This window comes from Pagrus major, chromosome 8 (genome assembly GCF_040436345.1).
Source record: "Pagrus major chromosome 8, Pma_NU_1.0".
Lineage (NCBI taxonomy): Eukaryota > Metazoa > Chordata > Actinopteri > Spariformes > Sparidae > Pagrus > Pagrus major.
This window is the reverse complement of record NC_133222.1, coordinates 18,789,967-18,807,376: the sequence shown is the minus strand read 5'-3', so window position 1 is coordinate 18,807,376 and position 17,410 is coordinate 18,789,967. Positions and strand designations below refer to the sequence as shown.

Below are 17,410 nucleotides of genomic sequence, written 5' to 3'. Positions count from 1 at the left end.
TTGTACTATTCCTTTAAACTGAATTTAGCCCTGAGAAACATAATACAGCGGTACCTTAAGAACATAATAAAGAGAAAAAACAAAGAGGCAGTTTTTCATCTTCTCGATGATACAGCATATATTTACCTCAGCATCTATGTACAAGGCTTATCAACTTTCCTGATGAACCAAAAACTAAAATTAAACTATCACAAAGACTTTAAATTACCTATCCACTCAAATGAATAATAATGGCCTATGATATCATATGGAGTACAATGACAGAGCACACCCAAAAATACTTTTTGCAAACACATGGCATGTTTATGTCTTCATTTGTGCCCTTCGACAAAGAGGAATGATAAAACTAAAATAAATAGACATGGCATGAGCCTCCTTAGATCAGAAACTGCCTCTATCTTTGCCAATATGTATTCAGTGTTTCATTGCCTGAGAATTTGTCCACAGTTATAATGAGATAAGTACATAACCAATGGTGTCAAAAAATAATTTTCTTTTAAACTGGTGTGGCAAGAGGTCAATAATACTGAGAGGAATGATTTGAGGAAGCTTCCAAACACTTGAGGATCCACCTCCCTCTGTGTCCCAATCTCCAAGTGTCTCAGACCCAGTATTGGTTCTTTTTCAGGGCCGGGTTCGTTGTCCGACAGTGCTGCAACAACTCCGGATCTGCATCTTTGGAGTCCATGTTGGACATGGGGATGTTATTGGCTGGGTCAGTTTTGCGAAAAGTTTCGGTGCCGGCCACCTCTCCATTCTTGGGCTTGATTGCTGCTGTCTGGACATTGTGCTTGCCTGTCTTGTTTTTACGGATCAGGTAGTAGGCCAAAATGGCTGCCAGCAACAAGAGGAGGAGGATTACTAGGATTGGGATGAGAATAGACCAGATGTTGCCAGGTCGGGAAATCTGTGGTGTCCCAGAAGATGTTGTAGTGGGGACATCTTTGCCCCTCCAGCGAGGGCTAGCTGGAGTGGCGCGAGGGATCCCACCCACAACAGGGAGGTCATTACTGTCCTTTGACGGAGTCCTCAACAGAGTTGCGGGGTAGACCCCAGAGGCATTGTAGGGACCCGTCTGGAAGGAAAGCACACATTCTGCAGGAGGCACCCCATGGGCTTTGAGAAGGAAGCGGGCCTCATCCTGAGTGACACCACCTCGTGATCCAGAACTATCTAGAATTTCCATAGCTACACGGCCCTCATCCAGGTCCTTCTGGCTGAATACGTCCACTGGCTTTCCTGCACCAGGACTTCCAGACCTCACAAAGCGAGCCCCTTGTGGCTGTTGGATGACAGTGAATGTTGGGGAAGTTCTGGTCTTATTTGCCAGAGGAGTTGAATCCAGAAGCTTCCTGTCCAGTTGCACAAGAGCACCTTGGGGTAAGAGAGGATCCTGAGCAATGTTGGCCAGAGGTTGGACTGTGATGTTGAGGACAGAGGAGACATTAGCTGCCCGGCTGCGGGCTACAAATGAGACACTGTCTCGAGGTGAAGTGGACTTGACAAAGCGGACACTGACTCTGCCTTCTTTGATCTGCTTCTGGGTGAAGGCGGATGTTGGCTGTCGGTCGACCATGACAGCTGCATATTTAGGAACACTTGTAATCTTGTAAAGGATGTCCTCCTCAACAGGGCCTCCAGTAGTGGCCCTCAACATCTCCTCAGTCACCAGGGTCTCATCATCGCCTTGCTTCACCTTGATCTCAGGGGCTTTGTCAAGTAGCAGGGTACGAGCTAAGACCCCAATGTGGAGTGTGTGCGGTTCTGTTTGGTGTCCTCCATCTGACACGATGAATTCCACAAAGCCACCGGCAAGACTGCCGTCGCTGTAGAAGCCCACCTGCCCTCGATTGACCATCTCTTGTGTGAACTCAGAAATGGGGTCCATTGTGAGTGAGTCAACCAGTCGACCGTTGCGAGGGGCTTTGGTCACTTTGAAGTGCACCTCATCTGGCGGACTGTCTTCATCTTGAGTGTTAAGATGCTTCTGGGTCAAGATGGTCATTGAGCCTTGAAGAACCTCCAAAAGCATGTCAATAGTGACTAGTTCAGGGGGGTCAGAGCCCCGCCGTTTGACTGAGATGTTAAAGATCTCTTCCAGAACCACAGCTTCAGCAGGTGAAGCCACACCACGATCGTCAGACTTCAAACGGGCCCTAAAAGAGAAGCTATCAAAGGAAGCCCCTGAGTCATCATGGAGATACTCCAGCTTTCTTTGAGTTAGATCTTTCTGCATGAAGAATGGGGCATTACGTGGCAGGTCCTGACCATTCAGGGTGATACGGCCATGGTCAGGGAAACGCTTAATCTCAAAAATCACATCTGTATCACCTCGCTGAGCTTCAGGTAGGCTAGCCAGAAGGTTGGAGGCATCAAGAATGGACTCATCAATGACTTTCCCCTGGCCCTGCACAATGTCCAGACCTGAGTGGAAACAATAAAAACAAACAGAATATTTTAAATGTCATCAAATTCAGTTTTCAAAAATACTTTTTATCCAGTTTTGGCTGTCTCCTGTTGGAAGTTAATGAGGCAGCACAGTACATTAAGGCTATTGGCACATTAGGAGAGACAGATGGAGCAGGGGGCTTGTTAGTTTGGCAGCAAAAGAAGCAGGGGTGATAAATCCCTTTATGGCATGAGACTATTCAGGCAATGAAATATTACACTATATGGTACACAAAAAGATATTCTTAAACTAAAACGAAAATTCCCAGCATAAAACACTCACAATTAGAATGTGAATTTGACAAGAATGGACATTTTTTTATCATAGACTGATTTGCAGATATCTTAAGATCAGATTCAATAGTGACCCAGTTCAATAGTGACCTTCTATCATTCATGAATAAGGGTATTTTATTACAGCCAACAAGGCTGCAAAACGTAGTTCGAGTCACACCAGTTGATAGGCAGTGAAGGGCACCTGGGGATATTTCCAGGCGTGTTGTTGAGTCAAAAGCAGGTGTTTTTTTAGGAACACTCGTGGACCATCAGAGTCAGACTCCATCCATGATCATGGTGACCCAAATAGGTATTTTAAGCCAAAGCATTATGTTTTCCTAAACCTAACCAAATGGTTTTTGTGCCTCAACCTAAGCAGAGCATGAGCACAGCACTGTGACAAAAGAAAAATAGAAAATTCAACCTAAAGAAACGTAAAGTTGCAACAGACAGAAACCAGTTGCACGGCTACCCTCACGGCTAACTACAGTTGGCAACGATTAGCAGTTACCCTGCTGATACGTTGCCCCTATGTGTTTTGAGGGACCTTCGACAGGTGGCCGCTTCTTACATATTACACCTTTAACAGGGTGTTGCAGTAAAATAGCATGTATGCCCAGCCTGTCTACACAAATGAATGAAGATTAAATACATTTATAAATACACAACAGTGTCAATTAAAATAAACAACCACAAGCCCCCTATTGGGACTTTACAGGCATCTCAACATCTGTGGAAATATATATACAATAACTATGGTTGTGTTAAATTAGTAATGGAGTGGTCATTTATTTAGATTCTCATTTGATTTTAAAACACATTTCATTCATTCATATGAAAATATTTTGTGCCTCCGTCACTTACCTTTGTTCTCCCACATCTGTGTGGAGATGTTGCTGTGAGCTGCATAGTAAGAGACGGTGATGGGAAGGATGTGACGGACATCTGGGGCTGGTTGGGATGACAGACTGAGCTCTATGGAGTCCCTCGCCACCCAAAAAGGATCATCAGGTATCTGGTGCTCGTAGAAGACTGCTCCTGACTCCAGCTGCGTATCAGAGGAAACAAAATCAGAGGATGTTATAGAGGAAGTATATTGTGATATAATATCACAATTTGCAAGTTTGTTATGTAGTTTAAGTATTGATGTTGAAACACCAAAAAGGACACATAAAATGAGTATTCTGGATAAAAATCTATAATACTGCCAACAATAGGATTTTATCCTTCATTGTCTTGTCAATATGAGCTTGATTTCAGACACCTCATTTGCAGTCACAGACTCAGTTTCTGCTTGAGTGATTTTGCTGAAAAAACAAACAAACATTGTAGTTTGCTAAAATGTCTTATTGCTCTCTTAACTCTGACTTGTGTGCACCAAAGTAAAATGGGAGCTGAAATGGCCGCAGCAGTGGTTTGGCTCAGCTGGACTGGGATCTGGGTTTGAGAACTGGAATGTGACGGCCTGTGTTCGCTCTCTGAGGTCACTGTGTCCTAAACTCAACCCTTCTCTCTATCTCGCTATCTCTTACACACACAAGGAAGAGTATGTTCATGCATGCATGCACAAACACACACCGCTGAATAACTCAAATCCTGTTTTCAGCTCAACGTAGTGTTAGATTTACTGTCACACTCTAAACAGAGCAGTTTGCAGGGAAAGAATTTGTTCTCATGCTCATCCAAGCAGATGTCAGATGTCAGGAAAAGGAATGAAGAAACAGTCTTGAATAAGACGGAGACGAGAGTGAAAACACACTGCCACCATGCATGGCAGACTGGACCTCAGGTGGCACAACATGGTCAGGCTATGTACCCCTTAATCTTACACCAAACCCATTAAAAGCTTAAAATATCATCTGAATATCATCTTACTGCCAATTGTGTAGTAACAGTAAAAAATGCTGTAATAATGTCCCTCAAATCAAAAAATTGTTTGCCTGTGCCCCTTGTGTACATTAAATTTCTCTCCACCCTTGTCCGTTATATACAGTGGCTTTGACAGAGACATAAATCCTCATATTAGCATGAATGCTCCTGCTAATGGTGAGCCTTAGCCTCACATGGCACCATGGCATATTCAATGAGGCCCCCTGCTGGTGAAGAGGAGGAACATGTTAAAGCTTCATAAACTGTAAAAATGGACAGTGGTTATAGATGATCTACTGATGTTTGGTACAAATTTAAGTTGCAGAAATTTTATATTTTGTGTTTTATATTATACCTTTTACAAATACCTCTGTGTGCACTGTTGCAATATGTTTAAATAAATTTCTTAAGTAATAGAAAGAGGCAGATTTAATGTCTCACAAAAGGGAAATACCTTGTTTGTTACGTTATTTAAGTGGGATGGAAAAGTCCACTTCACGTTTGTTGTTCAATTTCTGATGATTTAAGGGCTACATCTGGTATGATAAGAAAAAAACTCGACTTGTGAAGTTCTTTGTTTGCATTGTAATTGTATATCTAAGAGATTACGTTTTTGTCTTACAAAGGTTTGACTAGTGCTGTAGTAACTGCACGTCTTGCATGGCCATGACAACATAACATAACATAACATAACATAACATAACATAACATAACATAACATAACATAACAATAATACTTTATACCCATACCCATAGGTACTGAAGTCTGCATTAATCTGAGATGAAACGAATCAGGGCAGTCTGCGGACAATTAAAGGAAAAGCCTATATACAAGAAAGTGCAATTCATTATAATAAAACTATAATATAATATAAATAAAAGTAAATTCTAAGTAAAATATATGTAATAACAGTGACATTCTGAGCAGGCTTTATGAGTATTCAGATGAAAGGAGAGAGCTGCAACTGCATTTGAATGACTTCTGAAAGAGTGGAGAGTTCTGCAGCAGCAGTTTGTGTTAAAAGGAGGATTATCTGCATTTATATGCTTTAAAGAGTCATTATGTCTTCTTATATGTCTGTCTGATGGTCTATGCAGCAGACAACTGGAGTGCCTTTAACAGCTGTGACTGCTTAGTAACACAAACCTTCTATTAATAGGCGTGTGAGAGGATTTATTTGGAAAGAAGAAAATGAATAATAGTTGAATTCCACCTCAACGCAACTCAGTATTAGTGGAAAATTCCATCAAAAGATGCTTTTTCCTTTGATTTTTACTCACAAGCTTTTTTGAAAAATATTTCTTGATTGAGTGTATTTTACTTTTTACTGTTACTAAAAAAAGATTCATCATTAAAGTTTAATGTAGAACATTAATTTTAAGAAGGTAGGAAAGGTAATTAGTTAGAAATTACTCCCTAAAGAAATATATCCCAGAAACACACACTCACAGCACACACAGAAAAAGTAATTACCTGTGTTTGTGAGAAGCGGGTAATTTCCTCATACTGGTTCCTGTCATTGGCCAGGATGAGTCTTCCCAAACGAGGTGGGCGGATCAGCGAGTAGCTTATCTCATTTCCATCCTCATTGGTTACAGCCCCCAGATTGGCACTCGTAATAGGCTGCCTTGTTCCTGTTGAAACACACACACACACGGTCCTCTGAGTGCTGAGATGATTCTGTGGAAAATGGCCTCTTGGAAATTTAGCTTGTGAAATTAAGGAGAGTCTGGAACTGCCTCAAACCTTCGCGGTTACAGTAACTGATGCACATCCCCGTGCAGAAGAGTTTCCTGATGGTGAGAGTTTCATTCCAACATTTTCTATCCAAGCATTCAAACTCATCTCTTATGTCATGCTTAAAAGTGAAGTCTAGTATTAATAGAAATGAGGTTATTTCCTGCGCTCGCTCAGGAAATAGTTTCACTTCTCAAAACTTTGGGATGTTTAGTAACCATTGAAACAAAGAGACATTTCATTTCCACAGTAGAGAAACAAAATAACTTTTCGTGGTACACGCGAACACTTTAAATCAATTGTTGACTGTAAAAGGAAGCTTAAAGTGTTTTGTAAGATGCAAAGACACAATCCTTGTCTTATGAATATAAAGCTGAAGTTATAAACAATATAATGCACCCTTGTTGAATTACAAAACACTCAGAGGGTTATGCTACCACAAACTTCCTTGGTCTGGTATGACCAGTAGTTTATAGGGACAAATCTGAGAAAGTGCAACTGACATTAATCAGTACATTTTATGGCTTGATGACTTTTCTCTATTTGTGCTATTGTTACAGAACATTTTAGCATATTTCAGACAAACATGATAAATGCCCTTAAAACAACTGACTCATCAGAATAGTCGTAAAAATAAAGGAACTCTAATGTGCCATTATCCTGTAATCACCGTTTCTGGCCACAGTGGCTGCCTTTCTGCAACAGTTACATGCCTTCCAATTAAATTCCTACATCTTCTGAATTGCAAGCAACAAAAAACACAAAAATGTCTAAACATTTACTCTGACAGAAAAATTTACACTACACATAAGTCTGCAGAGTTTCAGTTTTAATAGAAAGAAACATAATTAAAAAAACAATAATAGTTTTTTGTTAAATATACACAAGTAGTTAGTGGGAATCTATATTACTTCATGTACGTTTTGCATAAGATCATCCTCATTAAAAGTCAGAAGGGAAGAGGGACACTATATCATTGTTTATGGAAATGTCCTGTTATCAAAGATATTTAGGTTTATTTCTATTTTTGGTATAAGCATGCCAAATATACAATTGTTGCGTTTTCCACTGAAAACATTTTAGACCTTTCTGAGACCTATCATTATTTGGCTGTAATGACTGGGTCTGAAGGATATCGGAAACTTACCTGGAAACACCATGAGTTCCTCCTGCGTTACCATGGTGATGGTGAGCGGCCTGGCTGTCACAACAAATTGGTACAGGGGAGACGTGTGCTCTCCGTCTGTCACAGTGAAACTGAAACCTCCAGACTCCTCACCTGGAGGAACAGAAGAGTGTGGATGGGAGTTACAGCTCGTTCATTTACTCAGTTAGTCTAAAGATTCAATTTTCACTGCTGCTGTAAAAGTACACTTGTGTGAAATTGTTTTTGGCTGGGAGGGTCCACTACACAAAATATTCAGATTCTGCCCTGATGGAAACTACACTTTTATTTCAATAAATGTACTTTTATTATTTGATTATTTTTCACTTTTATAACAGTTTTTACTGTCTCATGACACAAAATGGCCACAATATATCTGTGGGGGTCTCATAGTGTTGTTGATCAATACCACTGATACTCAATACCCAGGTATTGAGAGTTCTGCTTACAAGTGCAGACATTATAGAAGGTGCTCAGTTTAAGGAATGTACTTGTAATACCCGCAGTCTAAGATAGAGGCCGCTATAGATCATAGATTCAGATATTAAAGTGGATGAAAAGCCTTTTTAAAAAGGCAGTTGGAGGCATTACAGTTACTTCCTGTAGTCCCCGTGGCCTCACCCTCGTGAATGAAGATGACCTCCCCTCTGTTTATGTGAGACTGTGTGAAATTGAGGATGCCCTCCTCGGGCGCCTCTTTCAACGCCACCATCCCATTGGTGGGCACCTCGACGTTGTAAACCAGTTCCTCCGCGGGGGTATCATCGTCGTCAGTGTTCAGCATGCTGGAGGTGATATCAGCTTCCTCTCCAGCAAGAACCTGTGAAATATCAAAGACAGTGGGAGAGACAGGGAAACAGAGATGAATAGAGATCACAGATTACTCAGTCTGTTTGGAGGTTGTGATTCCAGCCAGGGGGTCAGGAGCTTATTTTGAAAAATATTAGAGGCAGCCAAGTGTATAAAAGACAATATGATGCTGTCCGAACTTCATAATAGATAGATAGATAGATACAAACAATAGGAATAAAAGACAAACAAATCCTACAAACATCCTACCTTCAAAGTAACTATTTAAAAGGTTAATTATTTCTCAGTGGCAGTCTAGACGCTCCTGTTATCAGAAGATGGAGCACAGCAGCACGGGGCTGAATGACTCTGCCTGGTTGGAGGGGCTTTAATGGACTTCTAATGGTTGGCTGGCTGAAAGGAGCATTAATTGAAAGAAATGGGCCAGATCCCCACAAAGACATTCTTAAATAGCTGGATTCAGTTGGGAGAGTGAGCCGAGGGTGCCTCGCAGTGAGAGGTACATATTGATCTCGAAAACCCATTCGCCTGCTGATGCCTCTCCCGCTCCCTCTTTCTCAGGACTCGGGATGAGGAGTAAGAAGCCTCCGGCAAGAGGAAGAGGAAAGGAAAGACCCCAGTTGTGGATATTAAAGCTTCAGGTGTCAATCAGTGAGAGTCTGGTATATTTAGAAATTCATTCTGTGGCACATGTCAAGTGGTATTCTCTAATGAAGTTCTTGAAGAGTAATTAACGTTTTTTGGTGAACCAAGTCTCTCTCAACCTACCTTATCTATGTTTGTACCAGTTACTAATTCCCTAAGCGAACGATAATGACTCGCTGGCCTTAGAGAGTGGGTGTGTGAACTCGTGGCGTTCATCTGTGGGTTGCATGTGTACGTAATGAGAGAAATACAGTTGAGAAACAGTGAGTCAAAACTTGAAAGTCAACCTGTCTAATAGCTGTGGTAGATTGGAAACTACCCAGTGAGAAAAAAAATATCTCTACTTTATCTAAGATTTATTCAGGTGCAACGCTAATGTTTATCGGTGATTTCTAAATTACAGAAAATTGCTGTTTTCTTAGCTGTGCTATACAAATCTTTGCATGATGTCCGTTGTCAACAGTGCTTTGTGTTTTTATATTTTCATGGGAACTTGAAAATGCGCCGCTAAATGACACAAGTGAGCCAGATAGGCATGGTGCATTAACAAAAGCTTCTTTCAACAGGTATTAAATGCTTTAGGGTGAACTTTCCTTTTGATATGCTGTAATAGCAGCCTAATAACATTGTTTTTTAATCCAAACATTGATGAAGTCACTAAAAAACAATTTAAAATTGTTTCGGTCCACAAAGTGCTCAAAGATACTATCATTAACAGTGGTTTTACAGTGGTGGACTCAGGATATTTGGGGGGCAGGGGCAAAAAAAAAAAAAAAATGAAAAAGGGCACCAGCTGTGTGCGGTGGGGCACCAGCTCACAGAAAGTTCTGATACATCTCACACAAGAGGGTACTTCACCACGTTTATTCCACTGGAAGGGCACCCTAGAGAGCACTTCATCACGTCGAGTCCAAGAGTCTACAGCCATGCTAGCAGCTCTGTGAGGCTGTATAGGCAGAGTGGTGCTTTTAGCTGAATGCTAATTTCAGCATGGCATGTGAACAAGTTCACAATGAAAACGCTAACAAGCTGATGTTGAGCATGTTTTAGTAGGTATAATGCTTAACGTGTCTGACAGTTTCGTGTGCTAGCATGCTAACTTTAGCTAATTATCACTAAGAGTAAAACCACTGATTTCCTTTTCAATACAATGCAAAGTAAAACCAGACTTATTGCAAATCCATACTTTGTCAAAAGCTTAATAAAACAATGTTCCACAGCTTTAACAATGCTAAAGATTTGTATCGCTGTTGATGATAAAATACAAAGTAGTGATCTCTTAATATGAAGATCGATCCTAGAACAGAAATGTTTGGGATCAGAAGTATCATTCCGCATCGATCCACGCATCAATAATGAGGTATGTCATTAGTATTGGAGATATTTGGTCATTAAAGAACGTATTGGACACATTTTGACCTGATTTAAGGGATCACCATAAGATATATTCTGAGTGGGACATACAAGTCTGCATCAAATTTCTCTGCAATCCAGCAAATATTTGTTGAGAGATCTACTGAAAAATGTTGCTTTCACAGTGCTAGTGGAAAAGTCAGGGTGTAGTTTTTGAGGTCTTCTGAAGTGGTGGACTAAATGACAGCCCACATCTGTACTGCTACACCGCTTATGTGGCTAAAAAACATGTGTTCCATGTCCCCCTCTTTTATACTTTCAAAGTCATAGATATTTGGAGCCAAACATAGAGACCAAACAAACCGACAAAATTGCTGTCTCTTCCAGTCCTCTGTGTCATTTCTGGTATTTCAGACCCATCTCGACTGGTTCAATATAACAAATATGTTGTGAAGTGTATAATTTAGTTGCCTTCCAGTCCACTTCTCAAAACATCCCATTCAGTTTGACACTCCATCAGAGCTTTATCGCCATCATCCGTTCAAAGCTGTAATCCATCATTACAGTCTTTGATTGTGCCTTTGCTCCTCTCAAATGATAACTTTTATAACTGGAGACGACTTCACAGACAAGTAGGAGTTGAGATTGTCTGTGTTCATGCACAATTTCTCCTGTTATACATTAAAGGGATCATTAAAAGTAGGCTCTTGTATTCTGTCTGGAAGTTGTGTCTCTGTGTTCCTGCCTTAAAGCAATAACTGTGAGAAATTTTGTCTTTAACCTTTAAATGAATACTCGGGAATGAGACATAAACAATATGTCAGATGCAAATATTTGGAAAACATTTAGCATGACAAGTATTATATCATTAAACGTATACGAGAAGCTTGTTGAAGAGAACTTCATTGTACACTTTGTGGCATCTGGATGGAAGTGGAAGTAAAGCTGCTGTTCTGCTTTGCAGCAGAACCAGAATGATGATCTTCTAATGTGACCATTGTGTACATGATTGTTCAATCTATGAGCACTGACTTAACGATTAACATGTCACAATATGTCTAGACATCTAAGATAGGATAAATGAAGATAAAAGAAACCTTTATTGATCCCTACAGGGGAAATTGATTGTTGCAACTGCACAAGGACAGAAATAAGTACAGAGAAATAGGGAAAGAAAGAAAAAACAAGTGGAGGTTTATGAAACTAGACAGAGGTGATCAATAGCAACAGAGTCGGTACGTCTAGGTTAAAACCAGACTAAATCTGGTTGAAACATTTTTAGAAGTCTAAGTTACATTTTACTATTGTTTCATCAGCATTTAAATGACTATTTTCAAATGTGTACTCAACCCTGCCAGCACTGAATATAGTCATTAAGGTGCTTCCTGGGCAGCCTTGGTTGTGGGTAAGCCGAGGTGCTGATGTCTGGAAGTAAGCAGGTGGCTAAATTTGGGATAATCCCTGGACCATCAGGGAACGGACGAGTGTGAGGCCTGCTGCTTGTATTTGCAGACAGTGGGGACCACAGAAAGGAACACATGAATCTGAAGAAATCATCTGGAAGTTGTTAGGCATAGATTGACATGTAGGCCTGTCACTAAAATAACGTCAGCGACTTTATCATACATATTTTAACTTTTTGGACATATCTTATCGACAGAGCCAGAGAGTCCATTTTAGTTATTGTTTTGGTTGTGTGGTTTTATTTTATTTATGTTTATTTATTTATTTATTTAGAATATTTCACAGGAACAGTTCATCCAAAAATAAAAATTCAGTCATTATCTACTCACCCCCATGCTGATGGAAGTTGGGTGAAGTTTCATAGTCCATTAAATATTTTTGGAGCTATTTTTGGGGACATTATTTTCACCCTTGATGTGTGGTGGGCTCGTGCACCCATTTCAGATGGGGTGCTCGCTAATGCTTTTAGCTTACAGTGAGGATTTGAGCTTAAGAAGTGTGTAATTAACATATTTTCAAATCATTATTGGAACTCTGATCTTTCCCAGACTTGGATTTTACCAAACAAGCTGTATGGAGTCTCCAGCTACTTCAGTTGTTTGGAGTTGTGAAGCTCCGGAAATGTTTTGTGGACTACAAAACATCACTCAGGGTGAGTAGATAATGACTGAATTTTCATTTTTGGGTAAACTGTTTCTTTTAAATGTGTTTCACATTCAAATTCAAATGTATAAATATTATTAATAATAAATATTTATTGCTCTTTGAAAGGGTGCACCTGCCTTATTATGCTAATATATTATCATTATATTAATGTCATATATCTTAATTATATATTGAAGTTTTTTCTGGGACAATACATCGTCCACAAAAAGAAAGAAGAAGAATGTCACATAATCCCACTGTAAATAATACTTCAAGTCAGTGACAGTCAAGGATATTTTGATATCATACGGGCCTACATCAGCATTTTATCCTCTCTGCTGCTGAAGCCTGCGGAGAACCTGTGATTTCAGGCTTTGTCGAGCCTCTACCTCCTCTGGGCTGTTTACATCTCCGGCCTGCAGGAAGCAGAGCCTGAAAGTTTGTCTGGGAGCACAACCTCTGGTGGGGGTGTGGAGACTGAACCCAAAAACTCTGAGCCAAATCTGGACTATGTTAGGAAGGTTGAAGTGGATATGCTTGCCTTAAGGCAGAACACCCACCATACCCTACACATGATGGATGAGACAGATGCTCTATGCTTTACCTTCCCTCTGTTTTATCCCTCCCCTTATCGAGAGACATAAGAGGCTGATAGTCCTTTTGGTAGCCTTGGACATGATATGCAGAGATGACTTAGCTGATAATAGCGCCACCCACCTGGCCAATTCTTCAGCATTAAGGAGCATTGTTGCAGGAAAACTAGTGTTACAATACCTCGACATTATTCTTCCACCACTGCTAACAGAGCTGATGTTGTGGAAAGGGTAGGAACAAGATAATTTATAATCTTAATTTTGAGCTCTTAAAAAGATTCAGAAACTTAAAGAGGTCTCTATCAGATGCATGGACGCCTCGATGCAACCAGGCTTCAAAGAGTAACTTCACACCAGGCTGAAAACCAATTTCCCCTGTTCTCTCAAAGTCACACCTTTGACCACATGCACACCCCTGATTGGTGTGGTCAGAAGTGTGCTTTGTAGCACCTGTTACCACTTCCAGTAGTGATATCATTTGGTCTGAGAGTACGCCTGTGCATCCCTGCAGGAGGGTGAGGAGTTGAACCACAGGAGGTCAGCTGAAGGATCTTCTGGGGGTGTAATGTCACTTTTTGAACTTTCAATTTGTTCTAGAAATCGAGAGCAAAATTCAATTTGAGGGAACCTGAAGCACCAACGAGTTTATGTACATGAGAAAACTTTATTAGGTAAGAAATGTGAAATACAGTTGGTAAAAACAGAATTTGAAATGTCAATCGATTATTGGTTAATCATTATTAATATATTGAATATACGTATACGTATTTGGCCATATTGAGGCTAATAAAACTAATAATCAGTTTAATGTCTTTTTAGATTTTGGAAATTACAAATGACTTTACATGACTATTACAAATGTCATTACAAATGATTGAATGTATTTGTCACAAGATACTTTCTGATCTATTTGTGCCCATCTCTGACTGTCAGTTAATACATTTTCAATCTGTTAAATTCTTAACTTCATTTAATCGAACAATCATTCATCATTAACATCTCTAGTCATTCCCGAATCAATTGTACATTTTTTAAACGAGAATTGTGAATTAACTCTACATCAATGAATTTCACTGAGCAACTGATGTGAGACAGTGCTTTATATATTTTGGCACTGATTATTGTGGCTTGTGATGTCCATGATGAGGCTGATAATAATCATGTACGCAAAACTGATTACCTATTGTGCTGAAATGAACTCTGTACACTGGACTCTCACTGCAGGAAATGTGCCAGAACAGAAAACAGGATTTACACTGTAAAACAAACTTTTCTAATAATAAATAAGGGCTTCAATATTCAAAAGGAGGTCGGGTCACTGGGTTCGAAGTATAGTCAGTACTGGATGTGATGGACATTTTTAACAGTGCAGAACCCACTCCCTGACACTAGATGGCCACATCAGTCCACGCTGCACCCCAGCGAGGCACCAGGCAATCTAGGGCAGGTAATCTGAAAAATGGCCTTGCAAATTAATGGTTTATATATAAATCAATGCGTTTAGCACCAAAGAAGAAGGGCTGCAAATTTAATTTGATCAGACACAATGGCTGATATTTCATTTGCAGGCAGTAATGAAGGAGCTGCCACGGGCAAATGACTTAGTTTGCTGATGACTCAACAGGATACCAACCGGCTCTGAAATTTTGGATACTCTGAGGGGCGCCAGATGTCTGTATCCCAAGCTGCCAGGCAATCCGAAATCTTGTCTGATTTAAGTATAGGGGACACAAGGGTGTGTTTCTAACTCTATATCGGGGAGTGGGCCAGTAAAGGTGTACAAACTACTGGAAAAAACAGCAAGGAAGATGATTTTCAATGCCTGAGCTGTTGTGTATGAAGAAAAGAAGAAAAAAAGAAAAGAAGACAGTGGTGGTTCTACATTTTGAATTAAGCTCTCCATTTTCAGCGATGGCATATTACCACCCAAATACCTGGTGTAACGATTTTACATCTCTGTGTTTTGATGAAGAATGTACTTCATCCATCACTAGCAAGATAGATAGATAAATAGACAGATGGATGGAAAAAGAAGATAGGCTGTCAAAAAGTCACACTAACCCAGTGGGACAACTGTTCAGAGATACAGCAAAGTTGAGTAGAACCAGACAGAGACAGAATGTAAACCCTAATCGAGACCAGATGTATCCCACAGACTGGGCCAAATGGGATCAATGGTGAGCTTTAGCAGAGGCCGATCACGGCCATGTTAGTCATCTTGTCTGATCATCTGCTGCAGGGGTCACTACACACACACACACACTTCCTGCCTTAAATCAATCCAAGTGCCCTAGGTCAGCCCTGGCTCTGTGCGGAGAGACGTCCATATATTATTGTGTTACATTCTGCAGCCGCAGCAGAGCAGGCACAGGGATTGGATGCCGCCCTCACTCTGCCAGAAAGCCGTGGTCTCGTCGACCATCTTGGTTTTCCAAAAATACGGGTTGCCAGGGAGACGCGGAGCCGCAGGCAGAGCAGGGAGGGCTGAATGACACAGTTGGTTTCCAGTTCTGTGAGCTGATTATTGCTGGCTTTTTCCAACTGCCTGCCTACTCATACAGTAGAATCTGCTTCATTGATGGTTCAAAACTTTTCCCTCATGATGTAAATCACTTTCAAAGTGTGTGGCAAAAACTCTCTGAACATGCTGTAGATTCAATTAAAAAAGATGCAGTTACACCAAATCCTATATAATTACAGTAATTATTTTGGTGAAATCCTTTTAGCGAAGAAACATATAGTTAAGATCTGTCTACAGTGTAGTAAATGAACACGCTAACACTCGATGGAGCGTCGTTTTATGCACATGTAATTTAAAGACTATTAGAAATCTGAAATACATCTATGCAAATTTAGATTATGGGTATAACTGCTTGATAGCAGACAGAAAGACATTATGCAAATGTGTTTTTCTGGGGAAATATGTTTTTAATACATGTAAAATATTTGAATGTTTTTGCCTATTGGTATTTTTATGAGTGTGGTATCTGGTTTTAAACATTTTGTTCTGATAAAGATCCAACTTGGATTGAAATGTTGCCTATCCCAATAAATACATCGTTTGGAGACACTACCAACTCACAAAAACTTATCAGAATGACCTCATAAAAGCAAAACTGTTAATTTCAGCATACTTCTAGATCAGTATGCTGTAATTCAAATTTCAACTTAGTCTCCAAACACATAATATGAATAGTTAAAAGCTGAGTTTAATGAACAAATGTGTTTTACATGACTATGCTAATAAGGGACAGGCAATAATGAAAACCCATTAATTATACTCTTTTAATATAGTTGCATGGTGATAAATAACACCCTCAAGCTAGTCTATATATGTTTCTAAATTACATGTTCCATATTTAAAAAGTCGAGTGTTCAATATGGGATGTTGCATATGATGCAGTAACAGATAGTTTTGAGATACAGGGTTAACTATAGGCACTGTGATAATGATAGTATGTCCTTTTATTGCCTGCATGCTCGAGTGCAGACTGAGTAGGGCAGGGCGATGACCTTACGATAATATCGCAATATTTTTAGGCTATATCACAATACATAATATATGAGTCCATTCTCACTCCCAACGTGTCAAATGCGGCCGCCTAATCAGAAACACTATATTCTTCTAAGTTTGACGCTGTAGGTACCTCTGTGGCGTCACTTTTTGAAGTGCCCCTCCAGTGCATTAGTATAAAAAAGCGAGGAGAGACATGCGGGAGCAAATTTTGTACAATAGCAAGTATAAAAGGAATATAAATAACAATCAAACCGTTTAGTATCAAAAATGTATAAAGCAATAAGTATAAAAAAACAGGCAATGGCAGTAAGTTGCATATTATACATGTAACATACCTAAATGACGTAAGTAACGTCACATACATTACTTACGAGACTGAATGTAGTTATTTTAACCCAAAGTATGATCTTTTCCTAAACCTTACCAAGTAGTTTTGCATATAATGTATTAGTGTTAAATGCGACACCCTTGACGTGGAAAACTAATGCAAGAGGGGTAGATAAAAAGCATCATAGTTGGAAGCTTAAAGCCACTGACCAAGCTGCTGGGAGTGTGAATATATATCTTGATATTTTTGATATCTCCTCAAAAGCACTTCATAAATGCTAGGATTGGGCAACAACATTTAATACCACAATACTTTTGACTAAATACCTCAATATCACCTCATAACACAATGTGATATTTGATAAGTAATTATCAGTAATGTGGATATAATGACTATGAGGGCAAAAAAATAACATCACTTAATTGTAATGTCAGGAAAAGACAACACTTATGCCATGTCATGATATAATGATATCCAAAATCTAAGACAAAATATCGTCTCATATCATGATGTATATATAATATCGATGTACTGCCCAGCTGTAAGATATCTGCACGTT

At 39.7% G+C, this 17,410-nt stretch overlaps 1 protein-coding gene across 1 annotated transcript in view; it reads right to left on the bottom strand.

Moving 5' to 3' along the window:
• Positions 1-601: 601 nt before the first annotated feature.
• The window catches only part of cspg4 (chondroitin sulfate proteoglycan 4), a 73,234-nt gene continuing 56,425 nt past the window's right edge, over positions 602-17,410 (bottom strand). The window contains exons 7-11 of the mRNA XM_073471845.1: positions 8,118-8,316; positions 7,479-7,610; positions 6,068-6,228; positions 3,589-3,772; positions 602-2,424 (exon numbers count right to left, since the gene is read on the bottom strand). Of these exons, the coding sequence (XP_073327946.1) occupies positions 602-2,424; positions 3,589-3,772; positions 6,068-6,228; positions 7,479-7,610; positions 8,118-8,316 (2,499 nt within the window). The remainder of the gene's footprint in view (positions 2,425-3,588; positions 3,773-6,067; positions 6,229-7,478; positions 7,611-8,117; positions 8,317-17,410) is intronic.